The sequence below is a fragment of the Xenopus laevis genome, chromosome 3S (assembly GCF_017654675.1).
Source record: "Xenopus laevis strain J_2021 chromosome 3S, Xenopus_laevis_v10.1, whole genome shotgun sequence".
NCBI lineage: Eukaryota > Metazoa > Chordata > Amphibia > Anura > Pipidae > Xenopus > Xenopus laevis.
This window is the reverse complement of record NC_054376.1, coordinates 25781117-25804090: the sequence shown is the minus strand read 5'-3', so window position 1 is coordinate 25804090 and position 22974 is coordinate 25781117. Positions and strand designations below refer to the sequence as shown.

The window sequence follows — 22974 nt, the reverse complement described above, 5'->3', positions numbered from 1 at the left end:
ATGCTGGGAGTTGTTTGTACAGACAGTGGGACTTTCTGTCCTGAACCAGAGGGCATTGCCTTAAAGGCTCTTGCTTTTTAAGAGTATGCTAAAAGATTCAATACATATATGTACCTATGGATATACTTAGTGTAGGAAAATTATGCTTAAAGGAGAACTAAAGCCTAACTCAAGAAGTAGGCTAGAAATGTTGTACATTATGTTTTGGGCTTCTGTACCAGCCCAAGGCAACCAAATCCCTTTAGAAGTAAAGATCTGTGTTTCCAAAGATGCCCCAGTAGCTCCCCATCTTCTTTTCTGCTAATTCACTGCACATGCTCTGTGCTGCTGTCACTTACTGAGCTTAGGGACCCACTCACATAGAATAGAAATGTCACAATATAAGGCTGATTAGTAATTAATACAGATAATTACTACATGGCAGCACAGAAACTAGTGCAATTAGCATCAGAATTTAATAATCAGCCCTGTAGCTTCATCTTATATTACAGACAAACCTCATTTTCTGATGGTAATTTGCGACACCCCCTAATCTTAGTTTCTTACCAGCTGCTCAGAGCCCACTGAGCATGTGAGTATCGCAGACCCTTTCCAAGATGGTGACCCCCTGTGACAAGTTTGAAGTCCTGGATCATTGCTGCTATTGTGAAGCTGAAACTTTAGGCTGGTGCAATAAGTTAAGTATATAAAACATGACATTTTTAAACATATTAATTTTTAGGGTTTAGTTCTCCTTCAAGTGATAAGCTCTAGCTTCACAGGTTATTGCGGAATAGAAAGGGAAAAGCATGGATAATGATGCCTTCTGATGTGCATGATATATTTTGTATTTAAAGGCAAACTCAACCCCCCCACTAATATAAACCCCTACTTAGTACCCTACATAGTCCCCCCTCCCTGCTCCCCCCCGCATGTGTGGGTGATAACACCTATAAGTGCCCCTAATCCTTTACTCGCCTATAGGTGCAGAGTAAGCACAATGGAGCTCATGGGCGCCATTTTACCGTTCTTCGGATTTCTTCCGGAAATGAACGCCATATTGACGTATGCCCAGATGGAGCAGTCTTTCTGTTCGTAGTAAATGCGCCAAAACTGAAGGAAATTGACAAAAAGAAGGAAGAAAGCCGAAGAGCCGGATGATGGCGCCCAGGAGCTCTGCTGCGCTTATTCTGCAGGCGAGTAAAGGATTACGGGCATTTATAGGTGTTATCACCTATCCGGGGAGAAGGGAGGGGGGACTATGTAGGGTATTAGGTAGGGGTTTTTATTAATGGGGGGTTGAGTTCTCCTTTAAGGAATGAACCAACACTAATGTTTAAAAGGTGGCATTGTTGTGTAAAATAGGAATGTGGCATGTGACTGCGATAGTCTGGTGCTGATCATGCACTCTTCAGCAATCTGCCTTTATGTACCCCCAGTATAGTTGCCCTAATAGAGGAAGGTGGTAAGTACCCAACAGAAATGGGAGTGGTGGCCTGTAGTGGTGGCGGGTACTACATTTGCAGCACTGACTGCACATAATCAAGTAGCTATAGGAATAAAATGGGGGAGATTGTAGAACAGTGATTGTAGGCATACTCCCCAGTTTAATAGCACCAATATAACAAATGGGTAGCAGCAGTCATGTTGTGATAGCACCAATGTTAGCCTGACACAGGGCCAAGGAAATGGGGGCCGCACCACTTATAGACAGAATAACACATATTGTACCTTTCAACAAGCAAAGCTGAGAGTCCTGCTGAATTTTGTTTTTTCCTACAGCACCCAAACTCAAGGACTGGCATTCACATGATATAGATTTGGCTCAATTCTTATCTTTTCATACATATTGTGCTGCATTCAGAACATAAACAGTCCTGAGCAATGACACGGGAACAAGTGGGATGGAATGTATAAGGCATAATACGCTCACTGGAGCCGACAGTCATTGGCTGGTGGTTATGAGAGATCTAGATGCAGGACTAGTAGGAGCTTGTGATCCCTCTGAGATTGGGGTTCAGTGGTGCTCCCTCTGCATGATTCTAGAAGCCATTGTCCCATTGCATGGAATGTCTGTCTACCGAGTGGAGAGCTGGTTATTGAGGAGCCCACTAAAATGTTCAAATTTCTCCTCTGTCTCTGTGCTGTACGATCCACCTGCAAGCAAAAGGCAAGAACATTTTATATGTATCATGTGCAGCCAACAGAGTGTCTTAACATAACCTCTGTTTATAACCTCCACAAGTGTTATTCCCTTTGTGTGCTGTCCATCATTATATTTGCCCTCTAGCACAAACTCATTTTAAATTTCTGGGATAGCTCTATAAGGCTGGATATAACTGTAGAAACTTAAAGGAATAGTAACACTAAAAAATGCAAGTGTTTTAAAGGAATGACAATATAATGTACTGTTGCCCTGCAGTGGTAAAAGCTGTGGATTTGCTTCAGAAACATGACTATAGTTTATATAAACAAGTTGCTGTGTAGCCATGGGGGCAGCCATTCAAGCACAGGCTATACAATAACAGATAACAATAATAACAGATACTTTCTGAATAATCCCATTGTATACTACTGTTATAGCTTTGAATGGCTGCCCCCATGGCTACACAGCAGTTTAATTGTGCTTCTGACGCAAACCTACCTAGCAAACCCAGTGCAGCACAACAGTACATTATATTTGCATTACTTTAAAACACTTCAATTTTTTGGTGTTACTGTTCCTTTAAGATACTAAGGGAGGAAGCATCTCCTGATGGCTTCCTGCTCAGTTCTATCGCTCAGTGTCATAGGGCCAATGTGAGCAGAGAAGCATCAGGAGAAACTTCCTGCATTAGTAACCTATACTTCTGACGTTCTGTACATACACATTCATGATATTAGCAGGGATTGACTGCTAATATCATTAAAACTAATGAAAAATAATTTAAATTGCAAAAGTGCTGAGGATGATACAGACCAGTTTTAAATGAAGCTGTGCCAGAGAGTACAGGACACAGAATGGGTTATGCTCCCAATGACTCTTTACATACAACCCTGTGTGGGCGCATTGAAGGGTTATGTGCGACTCACCTATATGACAGTTGTACATCCAGATTCGGTGTCCGTCATAACGACAGCGGCACTTCATGATGTTATTTGTATAATCTGACTCTGCCACCTCCTGGTTTGGATTCACAACAACCTGTAGGCAGCAGAACATGGGATAACAATAAAGCCGAATGTGTCATTGTATGTGTGTGTAAAGCTTTGGGTCAGTACTACTTTCACCTGAAAAGCAAGAAAACACTGGCACAGCATGGGTTGCTTCTAGCAGGGAAACCCCTTGCTCATTTATTGCGGATGCTTACTACTTTCACCCCCATAGCACATACAAGGGCATGGAGTAACAGTCTGTTGAAACCACAGAGTAATTCACAGAAATTAAATTACAGACTTAAATAACCTACTCTACAAGAATTGCTGGTTAATAGAGAGCTGACAGAATAAGAGGCTGTGTATAATACCCTTCAGCAAAGTAGAGCAAGGCCACAGAAATACCCACATGCCTGTAAGTGGGTAGAGTGGGTGATGTGTGTTATGGTGAGTGAAAATTACTGTGTACACATTGCTGTTTGAAACTGTGTGATATGTAAAAGTGGGTTCATTTTTGTTTGAGTGTGTTTGTAATACAGGTTAATGATACGTGTAACTCAATAAATCAGCCACTAGGTGGTGCAAGAAGGTAATAGAAGTGTGGATGCAATATAGTCCCCCATCACTATGGTGAGTCTAGAAAATAAATAGTGGACCACACCAGTGTCGGAGTGGCCTACCGGGGGATACCAGGAAAACTCCCGGTGGGCTCAGGCTCAGAAGGCATATTTCATGTGCCAGGGCTGCCTAATGTACAAAGCAACAATGGGGCATTCACCAATCTCCAGCATATAGATTCAATACACATATATATATATTTTTTTATTTTATTTAATTTTTTTTGAATGTCCCCTATATGTATCATATACTGTCGGGACACATGGAGTATAGCCACTACAGGATTCCTGTTAATCTCACCTGGAAAAAGTAATCCCCTGGCGCAACATCTGTGATATCAACCCACTGACAGTCAATATCGTGCCTGTAAAGGTCCCAGCAGCCCACTGTGATCCCTTGCTCCCCAAAATTAGCACAGGCGTACTGCTTCTGTATATCTGCAAGAGAAGGGAAGGAGTTACTGGCAGGGGAGGTAGAACGGCTCATCATTATGATCAATAGGAGATCACATGAGTAAAGTGCTAGTGGAGTAACTAGATGCTACTGGGCCCCACAGCAAATTAATTTTAGGGCCCCCAACATTTCCACAGGTTGTCCTGTTTTACCAATATATATTGACATTTCTCATTAATTAGGGCCTCATAGGCCCCCTATACCTCCTGGGCCCCCCTGCAGCCGCAGGGTCTGCTTCCTCTGTAGTTACGCCCCTGAGTGCTACGCAATATGTTGGCGCTATATAAATACATGTTTATAAATACTAAATAGTGGCAGGAAGCAGGGGTCACAATAAACAGGGACAAGATCGTGGTTGCTGCTGCTTCTTGTTCAACAGATTTGGAATTTAAAGGAACAGTAACACCAAACAATATAAGTAACTGAAATATAATGTACTGTTTCCCTGCACTAGTACAATCGGTGTGTTTACTTTAGAAACACTGCTATAGTTTATATAAACAAGTTGTTATGTAGTCACGGTGGCAGTCATTCAAGCACCGGTTACATTGCAGATAACAGCATTTTGCAGAATACCATTGAATTCTATTACAGAGCTTATCTGTTATCTGCTAAGTAACCTGAGCCTTTTCTCCACTTACAGATTGAATGGCTGCCCCCTTGGCTACACAGTAGCCCATTTATATAAAAAATAGTTATCTTTTTATAGCAAACACAAAACATTTACCATTGCAGGGAAACAGTACATGACATTTTAATCACTTTAAAATGCTTTGCTTTTTTGGTGTTACCGTTCCTTTAAACATTTGTGTTGTTAGGGCCCTATTTACTGTAGCAATCAGAAGTGACTAGAAGATAAACTGAAGACTGTATATGTAATATAAAGATAGGTGATGTAAAAATAACATCTTTCTGATTGTTAGGCTGCATTGACATTGGCATATTTTTGTGTTATAGAGGAGCAGAAGATAAAGGATGTGAAGCCAATGATACGAAACCTGTCTATGCCATTATTGGCAGCTGCTTTATACATTATCCCATGGCTGCAGTGGACCATGGAGTGGAAGTTTTAAAGAGGCATTATACCCCCCCCCCAGCCCCATATTAAGATTAGTGCAATAAATAATGTTTGGCTGAAAATACATTTTGCCTCTTGTTTTTAATTAGGAATTTGTTCATCCCTGAACTAATCAAAAATCTGAAATTCTATTTTTGGTTCATATTTGCACAATGAATACAAATGAGCAGTCTATTGAGAATCCACTGTATAAACAAACCCCTCCATTTGATTTGAATACCAAATGTGCTTAAAATTTGTTTTGTGAGTTTTTCATGATTACCTTTAAACCCGGGCCTTTAAAATTTACCTTAGCAAAATGCGACACATACTAATTAGAAGCTTATAGTTGTGCTGTACAGAGTCCAACCAGTGTGTGTAACAAGGTGATGGTGGGGTGTGACTGCAGGAATGGGAAACTTTCTCTGACCTGCTTCACATTCGGAATCTTCTAGGCAGAAGCTGGCTTTGTGTCCCTCTGCAATTTTGGTTCCATTCAGACTCAGCAGATCATAGTGGGTGAAAACCTCCATGCTGTGGTAATGGCTGGAAAACAGATGGGCGGGAGAATGTGAGGAACATGATGTCAGAATGATGTCATTAGTCAGCACTCGTGGTTGAAGTGACTTTAGAAAGAGAGTTGGGAGGGGTGCAGGATGGTATGGAGAGTAAACTCTGTTTTTCCTCCCTAATGTTCACCTGCAGAATACTGCTGTATTTTTGCTTCGACCCAGACATACCTAAACTCTCTTCTCCGCCTCCTACGCCCTGGCTTCACCTTACCACAAACCCTTTAATGTGTAGCTACCCCACCCCTTCCCACGGCACAGACTGCCCACTGTGTTCTCTTCCTACATACAGGCATGTCTTTCACTCTCCAGTCTGGGACATTTTCTATTCCCAGTACATATAATTAGCAGGTAAGACATTACCAGGACTTTAACATTGCATTACCTGCTATTTTAAGGGGTTGTTTTGTCTTTTGCGTTTCTATGAAGGGAATAAACTTTATATTAGAGCAGAACTAACATGGGCTTATTAAAAGAAACAGGAAGGGGGTAAAGAGTTAGATTAGTACACTGCACTGACAGCTGTTCTCCCACATTCCTGTATATATCTGTTACTATTCCTCCTGCTTTTGGCAATGACTTAAAAGCCACATATACAACAACCAAACAAACACAATATGGCCAGAAGTATCCAGACACTTGCCTGCCCAACATCTCATTCCCAAACCAAGGTTGGTCCTCCCTTTGCTACTAATAACTTTTCTGTGAAGGTCTCCACTAGGTGTTGGAACATTATTGATGGGATTTGCTTCCATTCAGCCACAAAAGCATTAGTAAGGTTGGTTGCTGTTGGGCATCAGGTCTGGCTCACATTCAGCATTACAATTTATACTGCAGATGTTCAGTTGGCTTGAGGACATTTTCTGTTTATACCATTTACTTCTGATTTTAGGTACTCTTCACAATTATGTCACCTACAAAAGTTTTGAGACGACTGCAATTGTGGCCAGTATCAGAGGGGGACAGGATGCTGAATATAGAAGTGTAATTCATAGTTTTGTGGTATGGTGTGCTGCAAACTGTCTACATTTAAATGTGGCCAAAACTAAGGAGTTAGTAGTGGATATTAGAAAGTTGACAACTGATCTTCAACCAGTCAGTGTAAATAGGGTTGTTGTAGATATGGTATAGGAATATAAATACAGTACTTGGGTATTTTTATTGATAATAGATTGGACTGAGCCAAAAACACTGAGGTACTATATATTAAGGGCATGAGTAGGCTTTTCTTCCTATAAGATCATTCAATGTTCGCAAGGAAATGATGCTAATATTTTATCATATCAGTGGTAGCTAGTGTTGTGTTTTTTTGGTGTGTTGTGCTGGGGAAGTTGACTAAAGGTAGCTGATGTAAACAGACTTAATACATTGATTATGAGGGCAGGTTCTATTTTAGGTATGAGATTAGAGACCATGGTTTTAGAGAAGAAGATATTGTCTAAATTAATGAGTATTTTCGGAAATTATTCTGATCCTTTACATGAAAGTTTGGAGTCATATTGTAGCTCCTTTAGTAATCGATTGATTTTACCTAGATGTACTAATTACTGTGATAAGAGCTAAATATTATTCTGGAGAACCGTTGCAGAAACACAATGATCAAAATGTGCACTACATGTTTCGGATCAAAAACATCCTTCCTCAGGTGCAATGTGCATACCCCAATTGACCAATTTATCACCAAAAAAAAAATATAAGAGTTTTTTTTTACCTGCAGCTATTGCTGTTTTTAATTCTTCTCTTTTAAGCAGGTAGTTGTGTTTGTTTAAGTTATTGATAGGGATGTACCAAATCCAGGATTCGGTTTGGGATTCTGCCTTTTTCAGCAGGATTCGGATTCAGCCGAATCCTTCTGAGTGGCCGAACCAAATCGGAATCCTAATTTGCATATGCAAATTAGGGGTGGGGAGGGAAATTGCGTAACTTTTTATCCCAAAACAAGAAAGTAAAAAATGTTTTCCCCTTCCCATCGGATTTGGTTCGGTATTTGGCCGAATCTTCCGCGATGGATTCGGAGGTTCAGCCGAATCTAAAATAGTGGATTCGCTGCATTCCTAGTTATTTATGATGTGTAATGTAATATAATGTAATTATGTATAATATGTGTGAAATGTGTGTTTTGTGTGATTGTAAATTAAACGAGCAAATGCTGGCATAATAATTTCCTTTGGGATTAATAAAGTTTTTATCTATCTATCTATCTATCTATCTATCTATCTATCTATCTATCTATCTATCTATCTATTTTTTCTCCCACTTCCATCTCTGCCAACCAATTCTGTGCAGACCTTGCATTGTGAATGGGGGGGCATTATTGTGCTGAAACTGGACATATCTTTCCCAAACTGATGCCACAATGTAGGATGCATGAAATTTTCATTGTTCGCTGTAGCCTTAAGTTTTGCTTTAAATTAGACTAGTGGTTTTTTTTTGCTTCTATTCATCCTGAAAACTCCCCATGTTACCTATTTTTTGGGTTGATGTTATTTCCAGAGACAGTTTAGAACTCAGTTGTCAGTGTTCCACCTTATTTTACAGGGGTTTCTGGATACTTCAAGTGATCTAGATTACCTAATAATACTAATCAATATATAGAGCTGAGAAGTATCTGGGATCCTTTGCCGCATCAAAATCCCTACAACTGTGCAGCATCTTGTCATTTTTATTTCTTCTCCCTTGCCATGTTCTATTCTAATAATGAGTTTTGTGTTGGCATTTTCACCATTGGAGGGTGTATAGTGTGTTGTAGGCCATGATGCTCGGGGATTATACTTACCGGTGGCAGTCGTGCCATATCCAGGCATGTCGACCAGTCTTAGGACGAAAGTCAGCCTGTCCGTTGTTGTGAATTTGGGAGCTGAAGCGAAGGAGGCGACGGAAGCCGGTAGTAGGACTAGTGTGATCGGCAGAGGAGGCCAGACACTGCTCCTCATGGGCACACTGCAGCATGAACATTGGCCTGTCCTCTAGATATGTGGTTTGCTCCACCAGGGCAGCATTTAGCACAAGGTCTGGGGCAGCTGGAAGAAAGAAGAGCCATAACTAATAAGACATTAAATAGTATAGAATTCATAAACTGTAATTAGCACTGTCACATATAATTAGTCTGTCTGTCCTACAGATAAAGATGTAGCAAAATTATAAATACCAAAACTCTTTTGTGTGCCTGCCTAAAACTACCAAAACATAAGTCAATAAAAGCTGATGACTCTGCCCCTCCAGACTGAGCTGGTAGCTTATTTGCAGGTGTATGGGGCCCTCAGTTGGTCATGCCCAATTGATATCGGGGTGAAAATCAACCTGACATTGATCAGGCTGGTTGAAAATTGCATCAGGCAAGGATTACATTGCTGCTTTGATAAGGACCTCTCCTGATGGGTCTCCATTATGAACCAACACCATTGGCCATGTTGTTAGTAGAGCAATCAGATTGCTGATAGATTCTGGTAACTGCCCGTTCATCCCTGCCTTCCTAGAACTGATGCTTCCTGAGTATTTCAGTTCCCACCTTTATACCTTTATGGGCTGCAAAAAGGGAGTTTTGGGGTGGGATGACAATGGTTACTTTCCACCATTCTTTGTGATTTACTATGTATTGAAAATGAGAAACAAAAATGACTTTATACAGATAATAGTTTGGAGAACATAATATTTCAGCGGCTGAATAAGACAAGGTAATTTAATTTTAAACAACACAGAAAGGGACGGGTGGAAATTTGGGTTAGATCACCATGAAAGAGGAGACGAGATGCTGAGTGTGTGGAAAAAGCCACTGGAAAAATGTTTAAAAAGTGCATTTCACATTTAGCACAATAAAGGAATGATGATCTTATGGAAAATAATGGTATTGGATTTCTAGCTGCCCTAGAACATATTGGGGGTGGATGTAGATAATACTGTTAGCACACACTAGAGCCACTGCCAGTTATGTGCTTCTCTTTAATAGAGTATAAGATGTGCTTCTCTTATAATATGTACTTCTCTCTAATAGAGAATTAGAATTACCTAGGTTATGATTTATGAACATAAACAGCCTATAGCAAACAACCAGGAGCATAGATGACTGGTGGGGCGTATTTAGCGCTATCAGACTCAACCCTACCACTTTTAAGGCAAGTGTATGGTGAGTGATGCCTCGGTTGGACATACTTACTCTCCACACAGGACACTCCTGCAGCAAACCTTCCTCCTCCTCGGGGGCAATTGATGTTGACACCATCGTGCCGGCAATGTGACAGAGACATCTCTGTACCTGAGCATTTTACCCCACTCATGACAACATCATCAGCATTGACATCTCCTTGCCAGTACCAGGTCTCCTGTGTGGGAAAACAAGTGCACACGAATGTGTATTACAGCAATACTGTTTTGCCATCACGATTTAGACTGTCAAGGTTGGGGTTGTTTTCAAAGGAATAAAGGCGCTTGCGCAGGGACATGATTACACTTTACAATTACATTAGAGGACATTATAGACAAATAGCAGAGGAGAATTTTTTGCCATAAAGAGGATCACCGTACCAGAGGCCACCCCTTCAGACTAGAGTCTAGACAAAAAGAACTTTCATTTGAAGCAAATCAGGACAGTCAGGACAGTGAGGTTGTGGAATGCGCTGCCAGGTGATGTGATGGCTGATTCTGTTAATGGCTTTAAGAATGGCTTGGATGATTTCTTGAATAAGCATAATATCATAGACTACTGTGATATTAAAGGAGAAGGAAAGGCATATTTACGTGGGGGTGCCAAAAGTTAGGCACCCCAAGTGGTTCTATATACTTACCTCACACCCCGGGCTGGTGCTCCTATCAGCAGAAAACTGCTCCGGGGGTTCTTCCAGCGAGCACCACAGAGAGATTGACTTCCTCCTTCTTCTTTAAATTTCCCAGGGCAGATACATGCGCAGTAGAAATAACTGACTTCATTAACGTTCGGAAGCTGGAAGCCAATCAATCTGTGGTGGTCATTGGGAGAACCCCAGGCCGTAGAATATTTCTGCTGATAGGAGCACCGGCCCGGGCGTGAGGTAAGAATATACAATCAGTTGGGGGTACCTAACTTTTGGCACCCCCAAGTAAAGAGCGCCTTTACTTCTCCTTTAAACTCTACAAGTAGTATAAATAATGGTATGTGCAGTTTATGTGAGTGTATGGAGGGTTGGTGTGAATGTGTGTAGGTATGTGAGCAGGTTTTGATTTGGAGGGGTTGAACTTGATGGACTTTTTTGAACCCAAATTAACTATGTAACTATCACCTTAAATCATGGTCAGGACACCACCCAAAAGCTAGTTCCAATGTGTTGCTGAGCAGTAGAACATCACAGTTGCTTCAGGCCATAACTGCATGTTTAACAGGATTAGTCTTCCTATTTCAAAGCTGACCCTATAGTTGTGTTTTTCTAAGACCTCTATACATATGATAAATTGATAATAGAAAACAACGTTAATGGTCAGACTGAAACCAAGGTTCAGGAGACACTGATTACAAGTAATGCTACTATGCAGAGGTACAAACCTTTTTATACTATGACCGGAGGTAAACAAGTTAGGGACCACCGTGTGGGGTTTACCTTGGCGTGGTATGGTGGCTTATCATCTTTATGATCATAACTTTGTAACTAAAAACCCCTGTAAATCACATGCACTTGCATATATACTGAATTACTTATGAGACAGGGGACTAGGGAATATGCATTGATTAATTGGCCAAATCAGTAGCATTTCCATTGTACTTAAATATATTTTAATTTAGCCTTTTGAGTGCTCCCACAACCCCCCTTTTTGTATAATGTTAATGGTCAAATAAGCTCTTTAAAACAATGAACCAGACTGATGACACTTCTGAACACTCCCACTGGTAAATTCTCTTACCTGGAAGGCATGGCTAGCGAAGCCAAGTCCCAGTTGTCGGCAAACAATCATGGCTTCCATTGTGCCCCAGGTCTCACTGCACACAGTTCCCCAATGCAGGGTTCCATTTCGTTCCATCAGAACCTCCACTCGTCCCTCAGTTGGATGACGTCCTCCACTCAGGCGTATCTAGAGGATTAGAAAACCTTTTAATTTGCCATTTGTATGTTTTAAGATAAGGACTCTTGCAGTTCAAGGCTACATAGGTATAATGAGGTCTACATTAATTCTGTGGGATACCACAGTAGAATTAGTACACAGTAAAGGCACAGTCTTGATGAGTGCATTGCTGACCTGGTTTTCAAATCCCATGGCTGGTACATTGCACCTTACAGCAGCGTCCTCCTCATGATTGCAGCCTTGTGAGTGGACATTGAATTTGCAGTCTATTAGTGTCTTCTCAAAGCCATTGCACTGGATCTCACTCATGTGGATTTGGCCCATACCTGGAAAGAGAGCCGTGTGTACAGTTAGCATGGTCTGTGCTCACTCTATACCAAAAGTGTGCATCAGTTATTGGTGCCTATGTCCATAAATGGAGAGCTCGCAAGAAAACGTTCAATAGTGCAGTAGAGCAGACATGGCAGATTGGAGATCCCAACACTTTAAATTGGTTCACCCAGGTTATGGAAAAATGTATGACAAATGGTTAGGTCTGGGCCAGCACTCATTTTTCCCTAAGTGTAAATGTGAATCTTTTTCATTACCTATGGAGTTGTCCTAGAGTAAACAAAGTTTGGCTGGATTTGGAGGAATTTATCTTGCCTAAACTAGGATTTCATATTGAATTGTCCCCGGAATTTGCTTAGTTAAATCTGGGTTCTCCAAGGGGCTCAGTAGTGGGGCATTCTCCTGCAGATTATAATATTCTTTTTAAGTTAACCTCCCTTTGTAACGCTGCCACTAAAAAAATCTTTATTCTTATTTTGGTTGTTGGAAGCCACTCCATCGTTAAAAGATATTCTTTCCCAGTTAAATCTCCCATGCTGGCAGGATGTGATAAGAGTGAGAATTACGGATCCCCACCTAAAACATTCTTTTCTTGAGAGGTGGTCTCTGTTCTTGACCAGGTTGATTCTCGTAATAAATTTCAAATTCTAGGTATACTCCAAATTCCATCTATGTTACATAGTATCAAAAGCATGAGTGTAGGTGGAAGATCTGGAGTAATTTACACTTCCCGCCATCTGTTTGTATTTAAGACATTCATTATGTGTTTTTCTTTACTTTGAGAAAGGCCTCGGAGAGCCCTAAATGTTAGTCTTTTAATAAAACATTTTTTATTTTCAAGTAAGTCCTGAGAGTGCGGACCTTTCTGTGAGTTAAATTTACTTAATTTGGACACTGCACCCAGGCACGTTTGCACACAGTGACGAGAGTGCTGACTCCTCCATGGATTTAATTTATAAATATATATATATATATATATATTTTTTTTTTTTTCTCCAGTTATATTTACAATTTTTCGAAAATCTCATACTGCCTTAGCTTATATTACTTAGTATGCAATTATTTTAGATTTAACAGTTTTGCTGATTTGTCCTGCATGTTCTTTATGGAAAACTAAATAAAAAGATTTGAAAACAGACAGGCAGAAAAGAAGCTCGCAATCTAATAGTTTAAGTTTATAATGGGGTAGTTGACTGTAGAAATGCTTATGGAATGTCCTGGCCTGGTGAGAGATCTATGTTCTGTTACCTTGCCCCAACTGTGCTCCTACTAGAGCTTCCTTGGCGCTACCAAACCCGAGTTCCCTGCAGACCACACTGGCGGTAACCAAGTTCCACTTATCATCACAAACTGTTCCCCATTCTCCATTCTTCAGAACCTCCACACGCCCTTCTCCAATGTTTGCTCCACCCCTTAGGCGTATTAGTGGCTGCTGCAAAGGGGAAAGGCACATGGGTTAGAAATTAGCAGTGTATTTGGCATCTAGTGTGGCAGCCACTGAAAGTACTAATGGTCATATCTCTGATCTCTCACTATGAATCCCTGTGCACTTAGTCGGGGCATAAAGCCTGCTAAAGGAACAGTAACGCCAAAAAATTAAAGTGTTGACAATATGTACTGTCGCTCTGCACTGGTAAAACTGGTGGGTTTGATTCAGAAACACAACTTTAGTTTATATAAACAATCTGCTGTTTAGACATGGGGGCAGCCATTCAAGCACAGGATGCACAGTAGATAGATTCTGAAGAATCCCATTGTATACTACCTTTTCTCCCTTTTCAGCTTTGAATGGCCAGCCCCATGGCTACACAGCAGCTTGTTTAGTTGTGTTTCTAACACAAAAGCACCAGTTTTTCTAGTGCAGTTCATTATATTTTCATTACTTTTAACACTTAAATTTTTTGATGTTATTATTCTATAAGACTACATATTTGTAGTATCAGTTTTTGGTGCTAATATGCCTTTTATAGAATCAGAGGTATTTAACATTTTAACCAAGAGGTTCCCAATATACCAATAACCCCCCCCCCACCCCTCACCTCTTGTCGAAATGCTTTCCTGAAGCCTGTGCCAGGACTGGGGGCAAAGGCCTGTCCAGGGGTACAGCTGACCACGACAGGGGCACCATCACTACACGTCTGGTTGGTTTTGGGATCGGATAAGAGGACACCCCCCACCTTGCATGAAGACAGATGGGGCTCGTTTCCTGTGCAGTTTGCAGAGAATTGCCAGTAAGTGTGCGTCCGTCGGGATGAAAATATCCTTGGAACAAAATAATTACAAAATAAGCAATGAATTAATTTTAAACTAACACTGAGGTGGCCTGTGATCACACAACCACAGTCCCTTCCCAGACACTATTATCCCACTGTTACTATAGGCATCATCTCTCCCTACTATACCTGTTATCCCACAGTCACACTCCCTTCCCAGAGACTATTATCCCGCTGTTACTATAGACACCATCTCTCCCTACTATACCTGCCATCCCACAGCCACACTCTCTTCCCAGAGACTATTATCCCACTGCTACTATAAGCACCGTCTTTCCTTACTATACCTGCTATCCCACAGTCACACTCCCTTCCCAGAGACTATTATCCCACTGCTACTATAGGCCCCATATCTCCCTACTATACCTGCTATTCCACAGCCTCAGTCCCTTCCCAGAGACTATTATCCCACTGTTACTATAGGCACCATCTCTCCCTACTATACCTGCTATCCCACAGCCTCAGTCCCTTCCCAGAGACTATTATCCCACTGTTACTATAGGCACCATCTCTCCCTACTATACCTGCTATCCCACAGCCTCAGTCCCTTCCCAGAGACTATTATCCCACTGTTACTATAGGCACCATCTCTCCCTACTATACCTGCTATCCCACAGCCACACTCCCTTCCCAGAGGCCTTTAAAAATCTTAGCAGTCCTTAGCTGTCGGTGGGCACTTACTTGTACACCTTGGTGTTGTATTTTTTTTCTGCAGGGAAGCCAAACATGCCACACACCACTCGGCTGTTCTTGCTGCTCCACTCAGTATCGCACACTTGCCTCCAGTTACCTTGCACTTTTACTTCCACAAACCCCTCCATCACTGGCACACGTTTACGAAGGGCGGACAAAATAGCACGGATTCGCACATCCTCTACTTGAATATTTAGCCCCTGTGGAACAAGTTAGGGGCAATAAAAATAGCATATTGAGAGGCAAGAGGTTACACATTCTCGTGGTTCTTACACTGTCTCACCACATGGGGGAGCTCAGCAGCTGAGCTGTAAGTAAAGGGGATGTTATTTGAGTAATTGCATTAATTTCTCTGATTATGAATGTCTGCACTATAAACCATACTGTTTTGGTCTGACAATCAGTTCAGCAGGGGCCTGTTTCAAGGCAGCAAATGTACTACCAGCCACTACAGAAAACAAGAGATCTCATCTTGGCATCCTAACATCACAAACTTTTGGCTGGCAACAAAATAAAAGCAAAATACTAACATTTAATATTTCATTTGTTTTGAAGCTTATACAATCAGGGCAACTGGCAGGCTGTGGACTCCTCGTGCCAAAACTAACACATTAGCCACTTCCCCCATTTGTGCAGTGAGTTATTGAAAAACACTGTGCTTTAAAAAATGTCCCTCAACGTGTCAAATATAGAGAAAATCGGGATGAATAAAGCTGTTTTATCTGTTAGCTAATGGGATGTGGGGCATCGGGTTTAGTGCAAAGCACAAAGCGCATGGGAACCGCATCCAATGAGAGGCTTCGTTCAGGTACCTGCTGTGAGTTCTCAGCTATACGAGCCTCTGAGTGCTTTTCAACAGGTCATGGAACTACAAGTTAACCTTCTGCTCTCATGTAATGGGACTATATATTTATTTTTTCTTAAAATACTCAATAATCACCAATGATACCCATTAACATTATTATACAGGTAAGTAATTGAAGCTATATATTGTAGACTTATAATACCAAAGAGCCACCAATCTGTAAACGATATCCTTACTAATGGTGCTTAGTGATATCATCAGTTATAATCAGTGCTTAGTGATGTCACACTTAGTTAGATGTTTTCTAAGTATTAAGAGAATGTGCCCTTTCTTGTATCATAGGAGAACATTAGAAATCACCTTGGAGTGTCATGCATTGCCTGCCTTTCCAAAATCTCATTCCCAAACCCAGCCTCTACTATTATGGGAAGGGTTTCCACTAGATGTTGGAATATTGTTGGTGGGATTTGCTTCCAGTCAGCCAGACACCTGGCACACAGTTGGTGTTCCAAAGCAATTCACAGGTGCTCAGTTGGGTCAAGGGCAGAGCTCAGTGAAGGCCAGGCAAGTTCTACACTCCCTTCTCAGCAAATCTATTCTGTATGGACCTTACTTTGTACATGGGGCATTATTGTATTGAAACAGGCATGGGCCTCCCCAACCTATTGCCACAAAGTAGGAAGCACAGATTTTTCAAGAGTTTCATTGTATGTTGTAGCGGCCCCTGTGTCCTCAATGATGACTGTGGCTTGAATAGCAAATTCCAGTAATTAAAAGAGGAGCCCAACTACTTTTACCAAATAGTGTTCCTCTATATGGTCATAGAACCCCTCAGTGACTGCTCTTCTGAAATACGACCAATGACCGATTGAGGGAAGGGTGCCATGCGAAACACAGTCCCGTTGAACCCTCAGAAGAAACATTTTGAGATGTTCTACAGACTTAGAAGCCATCTGTTTTTAACTTTCTTCCCACAAATAATCTATTAATGGAATTTGGATCCCGCAGCCATGTATATTAGGCCTTCAGAGCTTGGGGAAAATAAGATCTTCAGCAAACCATGCAGCGACCTGTAATGTCACACCTGATTCTAGTTTTAGTATATCTGGCTACAGGAAGGTTTGTTTTTCTAATTTTGTCAATGGCCATGGTCAAACCCTGGGCTCACATTTAGTTGTGGGCAGCCATGCAGTAAACACGGCCCTTTCATTCAGAACAGACATTGAACTTGTGACCCAGACGCTTCCTAGGCTATGCACGCCAGACTTTCCCAACAAAACTGGGACAGGCACGGAGCACAGCTGGGAATGGCAAACACAGGAACACTGTGTAGGGTTGGGTGGGCGAGACAACGGTGTGGTGAGCAGAGAGATGTGTGAGAAACAGGAATAAATTGCACACAGGGTGTGGGAGGATTAAGAGCAACAAGTGCAAGGGAGATACAGGATAGGCTGCATGGAAAATACAGTAGCAGGGTATTCGTTTCAAGTTGTTGCCCTTATCATTCATCTCTACAGGACTCACCTCCAGCTGTCCTGGTAACTCATTGCTGACTTTAAATCCAGGGATCCTCCGGTCGCTGCACTGTACCCCGACATCCTCACTGTGCTTGCAGTCTGTCACACCCCATCCATTGGAGCTACAGGAGGCAATGCTTCTCTCTCTTCCGTTGCAATTCACATTATCCAACCAAATACGTCCTGTGGAGGAGATCAAAAGTATATTGTATAAGGAGAGACATGACACTGACCTCATAAAACTGCCCAATACAGCCATGTTGATGTGCTATACTTTGTTCCCCACAGCCACAGTCCCTTTCCAGAGACTATTATCCCTCTGCTACTATAGGCACCATCTCTCCCTACTATACCAGCTATCCCAGAGTCACACTCCCTTCCCCGAGACTATTATCCCACTGTTACTATAGGCACCATCTCTCCCTACTATACCTGCTATCCCACAGCCACACTCCCTTCCCAGAGACTATTATCCCACTGTTACTATAGGCACCATCTCTCCCTACTATACCTGCTATCCCACAGCCACACTCCCTTCCCAGAGACTATTATTCCACTGTTACTATAGGCACCATCTCTCCCTATTATACCTGCTATCCCACAGCCACAGTCCCTTCCCAGAGACTATTATCCCACTGCTACTATAGGCACCATCTCTCCCTAATATACCTGCTATCCCACAGTCACACTCCCTTCCCAGAGACTATTATTCCACTGTTACTATAGGTACCATCTCTCCCTACTATACCTGCTATCCCACAGCCACACTCCCTTCCCAGAGACTATTATTCCACTGTTACTATAGGCACCATCTCTCCCAACTGTACCTGATATCCCACAGTCACAGTCCCTTTCCAGAGACTATTATCCCACTGTTACTATAGGCACCATCTCTCCCTACTATACCTGTTATCCCACAGTCACACTCCCTTCCCAGAGACTATTATTCCACTGTTACTATAGGTACCATCTCTCCCTACTATACCTGCTATCCCACAGCCACACTCCCTTCCCAGAGACTATTATCCCACTGTTACTGTTTTTTCATTAACTTAATTTCCTACTAACTGTATCTAATACGTTAGCCAAAATGAACAGATGGTGATGTTCTTTAAAACACATAAGCAAAATAAGCACTGCTAACATCTTCAAAACTAGATAAAAAAAGCAATTAATGTCTTTCTGTTTTGAGGGTTTATGTTTCATTGAAACAAATTCAACACATTCAGGCAATGAACAACTGTTAAATTAATTGACAGTGAAAGTGTTAGTCCTACCTTCTCCTTTTCCGTACTTGGAACTTGGTGACCACGATACTGCGTCTTGGTAGCCCAACTCTCTACAGACTATATGGGCAGCGTACATGGAGAAGTCATCATCACAGACTGTGCCCCACTCTCCTTCATAATAAACCTCCACTCTCCCCTCATTGTGCTTCCGCTTCTCCCCTGCCAGCCTGACATGGATCTGTGGCCCTGTTTTGGGCTCAGTTGGTGGGGGTTCTGGAGCTTGGGGCTCTTGATATTCTGGGTAATAGGGCCAGTGCTCATATTGTCCAAGTGAAGGCACAGAGAGCGAGAGGGTGAGAAGAAAAACATGTGTCACCAGCATCTCTAAGATGGTCCTTGGTCAATGGGAGCCACCTCTAAAAGTAGAGAGATAGTGTGAAGAACATATTATAAGGCTGCGAATCATTGCAGTATACATTCCAATAATTACCCCCATATTAATATAATATTAGATACAGTACAGTAAAATCAGTCTTATTCTGGTGCTTGTTTATTGAGAGCGGAAGTACAAACACATACACACCTACCCAATGTCGGACTGTCCCACCGGGATACCAGGAAATTTCCACTGGGCCCAGGTGTCAGTAGGCCCTCAAGCTGCTAAACATTTGGCCTATTTCATGGCCATTCCCTATTTCTATGAGAACAAAAGGCTAAATAGATATAATAATAGATTATAGTCAGGGGCGTAACTACAGAGGAAGCAGACCCTGCGGCTGCAGGGGGGCCCAGGAGGTATAGGGGGCCTATGAGGCCCTAATTAATGAGAAATGTCAATATATATATATTGGTAAAACAGGACAACCTCTGGAAATGTTGGGGGCCCTAAAATTAATTTGCTGTGGGGCCTAGTAGCATCTAGTTACTCCACTGATTATAGTATGTAAAGAAAAGAGACTAGGAGAATAGAGGTTGAGTGAGGAAAGGAAGAATAATAATACTGAGAGTGGGCCCCTGGTCTACATATTTTTGTTGGGCCCCTGGTGTCCAAGTCCGACACTGCACCTACCTACCACCAAGGTGAGAAGTGATAGGACGGACATATTTTAAAAGATATACCATTAATAGGACTGGACTCTCATGTAACATGAAATGAGTAGAACTAGTTCTGTCTGGCTTTTCCATAGGGCTCAGTTATAACATATTATAGATAAAACCCGACAGCTCCTCATTATTAAGTTAATTGCAGAAAGCATAAGAGCATTCCTGTTCGTAGAGAAGATGAAAGTACCTCACCCCAGGTTGGACACTCTCTCCCACCCCCTCCCTGTCTGCCACTCTCAGACTACTGGGGGTGATGGTGGGGGAACAACTGAATATTTCCATAGTGAGGTCATTGCGACTATGTTAACAGCAATGCAAGGGGATATCCCAATGCTGACCCAAACTTGAAATGCCTGGGGACTACATAGCGTCACGCCATTAACCACTTCATTGCATATGCCACACATTCTCTTTACTCCTTTTCAATCCTTACTATTTAGTCACTTTTACATATCTGGCATGTATATAAAACTATTATTAACAGGATGCATTTAGTTCTCTGCAGTAACTTTACTATTTACAGTCCAATAACCTCAACACCATATCAACGCCCAGCTGGGAGAAAGAACTTAGGCACACAATGTGTTGTGCAAATGTTTAGTAATAGTAGTCAAACTGGCTGCAGCCCTCTAGCTGCTGAACTACACCTTCCAACACCTGTTGACATCAATACATTAATATTTTACAGCAATTATTACTAGGGGTTTAGGGATGCACTGAATCCAGCATTCGGGTTCCGTATTCGGCCATGATTCGGATTTGGCTGAATCCTAGTGTCTGGCCAAACCAAATCCTTGGTTTGGATAAATTAAAAAACCCTAGTTTTGTAGGCAATTATAAGTAAAATATGGTGTTGCTTTTACATGGTGTTACAAATTAACATTATCTTTAAAAATAGCCCCATTATTGGAGCTCCCTATAGATGTTCACTGGTCCCTGTTTCAAATGAGGGGTGGGCATGTCCTAACTGTCCCTGCCAGATGCACAGTAGGAGGGGAAAGGCCAATCACAGCCCTGCAGTCACAGAAGCAAAGACATGCTTCAGTTCCCTATCAGGTCCTGCTAGCTGCTGATTGGTTCCTGTGCTACAGTGCAGTGAGCTGAGAGCTGCCAGCTCCCCTGCACAGCCTGGGAATTCAGGGAGCAGGAAGTGGAAGAGAAGGGAGGGATTTTTAGGGTTTTTGCAGAAACATTCAATAAATAAACCCGAAACACTACTTTTTTAAGAACAATTATTCTATATCTTAATGAGTATAACGCACTGATACATCCTTATTTTTTACACAGAATGTCTCCTTTAAAATCATGTGATTTTTCATCACAAAACAATAATACTTTATTTCCATAGCATGGTTTCCCTCCTTCTCCCTGATTTGCATAAGCAAAACTTATTTAGACTTTTTTTATTTAATCTTTCACAAAAGTTTCAGGGGTTCGGTCAAATCCAAAATAGTGGATTTGGTGATTCCCTAGTTTAAACATTTTATTTATAAGTGGAAAAGAGGAGATGTTCATGTGGGTCAGCTGACTCCAAAAATATATGGTAATTTCTGTCTTCTATGACAGACCTTAGAAGGACTAGACCTTCTAGGGCCCACCTGACATCTAGGATCTACACAAACAATAAGGTGTAGCTGATGCTAAATACTAAAGATGTTATATTTTCATTTGGTAGCAATAAAAAAAGCTGATGGGAATTGTCCCACACTGGCCCCACCAGGAGCTCCTTTGGTATTCTGACTCTTCTCGCAATACTAGATCATGAATGCTGTTCCATAAAAAGGTTCCCTAAGGTTAAATATTAAAATATAAAATACAAAGGCAGGGGCAATTTATGGGGTTTCTCCTTCAAGCAGTGGTCAAGCTTACTTTATAAGGACTGACAATGAGGTTGTTGGAGCCGTTGCTGCTATTTTTCACTGGTATGCAGGCGACTTGTGACCTTTTAGGTCTTCAGGAATTAAGTGTTTATTCTATCCTTACATTTTCCAGTTAAAGAACACAAGGTCATGGTCTCATGAAGATGACATGATCTACAGTAAGAGCCCTTAGGTGGAAAGAAGTCAACGATGCAGCAATCACTTAGCACCTTGTACGCATTTCTTTTGGCTCCATCCTTCTGATAGGATTCATTGAATGCTAAGGCACCAATATGGGAGAACATGGCACAAATTAAGTGAAAATCAAGCCTTTATCCCCCACAAGTGGCTCAGTATGACTAAAGTCTTTAACATACAACTAACCCTTTTATCCATTAAATATTCTTCCAGCTGAAATTTGACCACAATCCATTAATCACCCTTTCTGTGACCCAGTTTACTGCATCAGGTTCAGAACAGAAAGTAAAGAGAGAGGGCTTTCTATATGTTAACAGCAGACAGGCTGTAAAATGACTTTTTAACATCAACAAATCAAGGTCTTAATGTGCTAAAGCACCTATAAAAGAGGCCTGAGATTATTTCTCAGTATCCTGGCTCTGGCCATATTCATGTCCCCAAGAGGCACTTTGCATGAAGCCTACCTCCAAGGCCAATACTACCTTCACCACCCAGGACTCATTGTTAGGACCCATCTCTGTCTCCAATCTGCGTTGGTCAGATGTGGAGGTTCTTGAAGAAAGAATTACTGAATATCTCTGAAAGATGGAGGACAAAGGGTTTCTGTCAGCGGAATTAAGTAGGAAGTCAGCTGAGATGGAATAAGGTGCTGAGCAAACCAATGGTTGCTTTAAAAAAGGTGAGGCCTGACTGCTATGGAGCTGTTAGGTTGCACATTCCACCCTGATGGAATCTCGTTCTGTATCCTGTATAATTTATGGACACCGCAGCCCAGTTTGTGTATAAAGTCCATCAGTAGCTCAAGTAAACTTCCCTCCGTTCCTTTCCAGGAAAGTGGAAAATATGAGCTGTGTGGTGTGACTAATCACTGTGAGACAGCATGAATGAAATAGTTCCATGTCAGCTTCTGCTCAAGCTCCAGCATTGACTCTTTCACCAGATTGGGGCTGTAGCTTCACTTAGCCATGTGCTTACACAGACCCCACAATGACTGACAAACAGAACATACATTTAGGTCCTGTTCAGTGCTGAGGGAATCTATTGAGACTCCATGGGATCTGATACAAAAACAAGGTGATCCTTTCAAAAGTGAATTTAACCCACGGCGGAGGCAGAGGTCTGACCTAA

The 22974-nt window shown here is 41.7% G+C and overlaps 1 protein-coding gene across 1 annotated transcript in view; it reads right to left on the bottom strand.

Moving 5' to 3' along the window:
• Nucleotides 1–927: 927 nt before the first annotated feature.
• The window catches only part of loxl2.S (lysyl oxidase like 2 S homeolog), a 41951-nt gene continuing 19904 nt past the window's right edge, over nucleotides 928–22974 (bottom strand). Inside the window, exons 2-14 of the mRNA XM_018255097.2 lie at nucleotides 18734–19101; nucleotides 17464–17639; nucleotides 15123–15334; nucleotides 14208–14430; nucleotides 13417–13600; nucleotides 12013–12164; nucleotides 11680–11847; nucleotides 9965–10130; nucleotides 8588–8831; nucleotides 5673–5788; nucleotides 4033–4169; nucleotides 3052–3163; nucleotides 928–2136 (exon numbers count right to left, since the gene is read on the bottom strand). Coding sequence (XP_018110586.1) covers nucleotides 2057–2136; nucleotides 3052–3163; nucleotides 4033–4169; nucleotides 5673–5788; nucleotides 8588–8831; nucleotides 9965–10130; nucleotides 11680–11847; nucleotides 12013–12164; nucleotides 13417–13600; nucleotides 14208–14430; nucleotides 15123–15334; nucleotides 17464–17639; nucleotides 18734–19067 — 2304 coding nt within the window. The 5' untranslated portion in view covers nucleotides 19068–19101 and the 3' untranslated portion in view covers nucleotides 928–2056. The remainder of the gene's footprint in view (nucleotides 2137–3051; nucleotides 3164–4032; nucleotides 4170–5672; nucleotides 5789–8587; nucleotides 8832–9964; nucleotides 10131–11679; nucleotides 11848–12012; nucleotides 12165–13416; nucleotides 13601–14207; nucleotides 14431–15122; nucleotides 15335–17463; nucleotides 17640–18733; nucleotides 19102–22974) is intronic.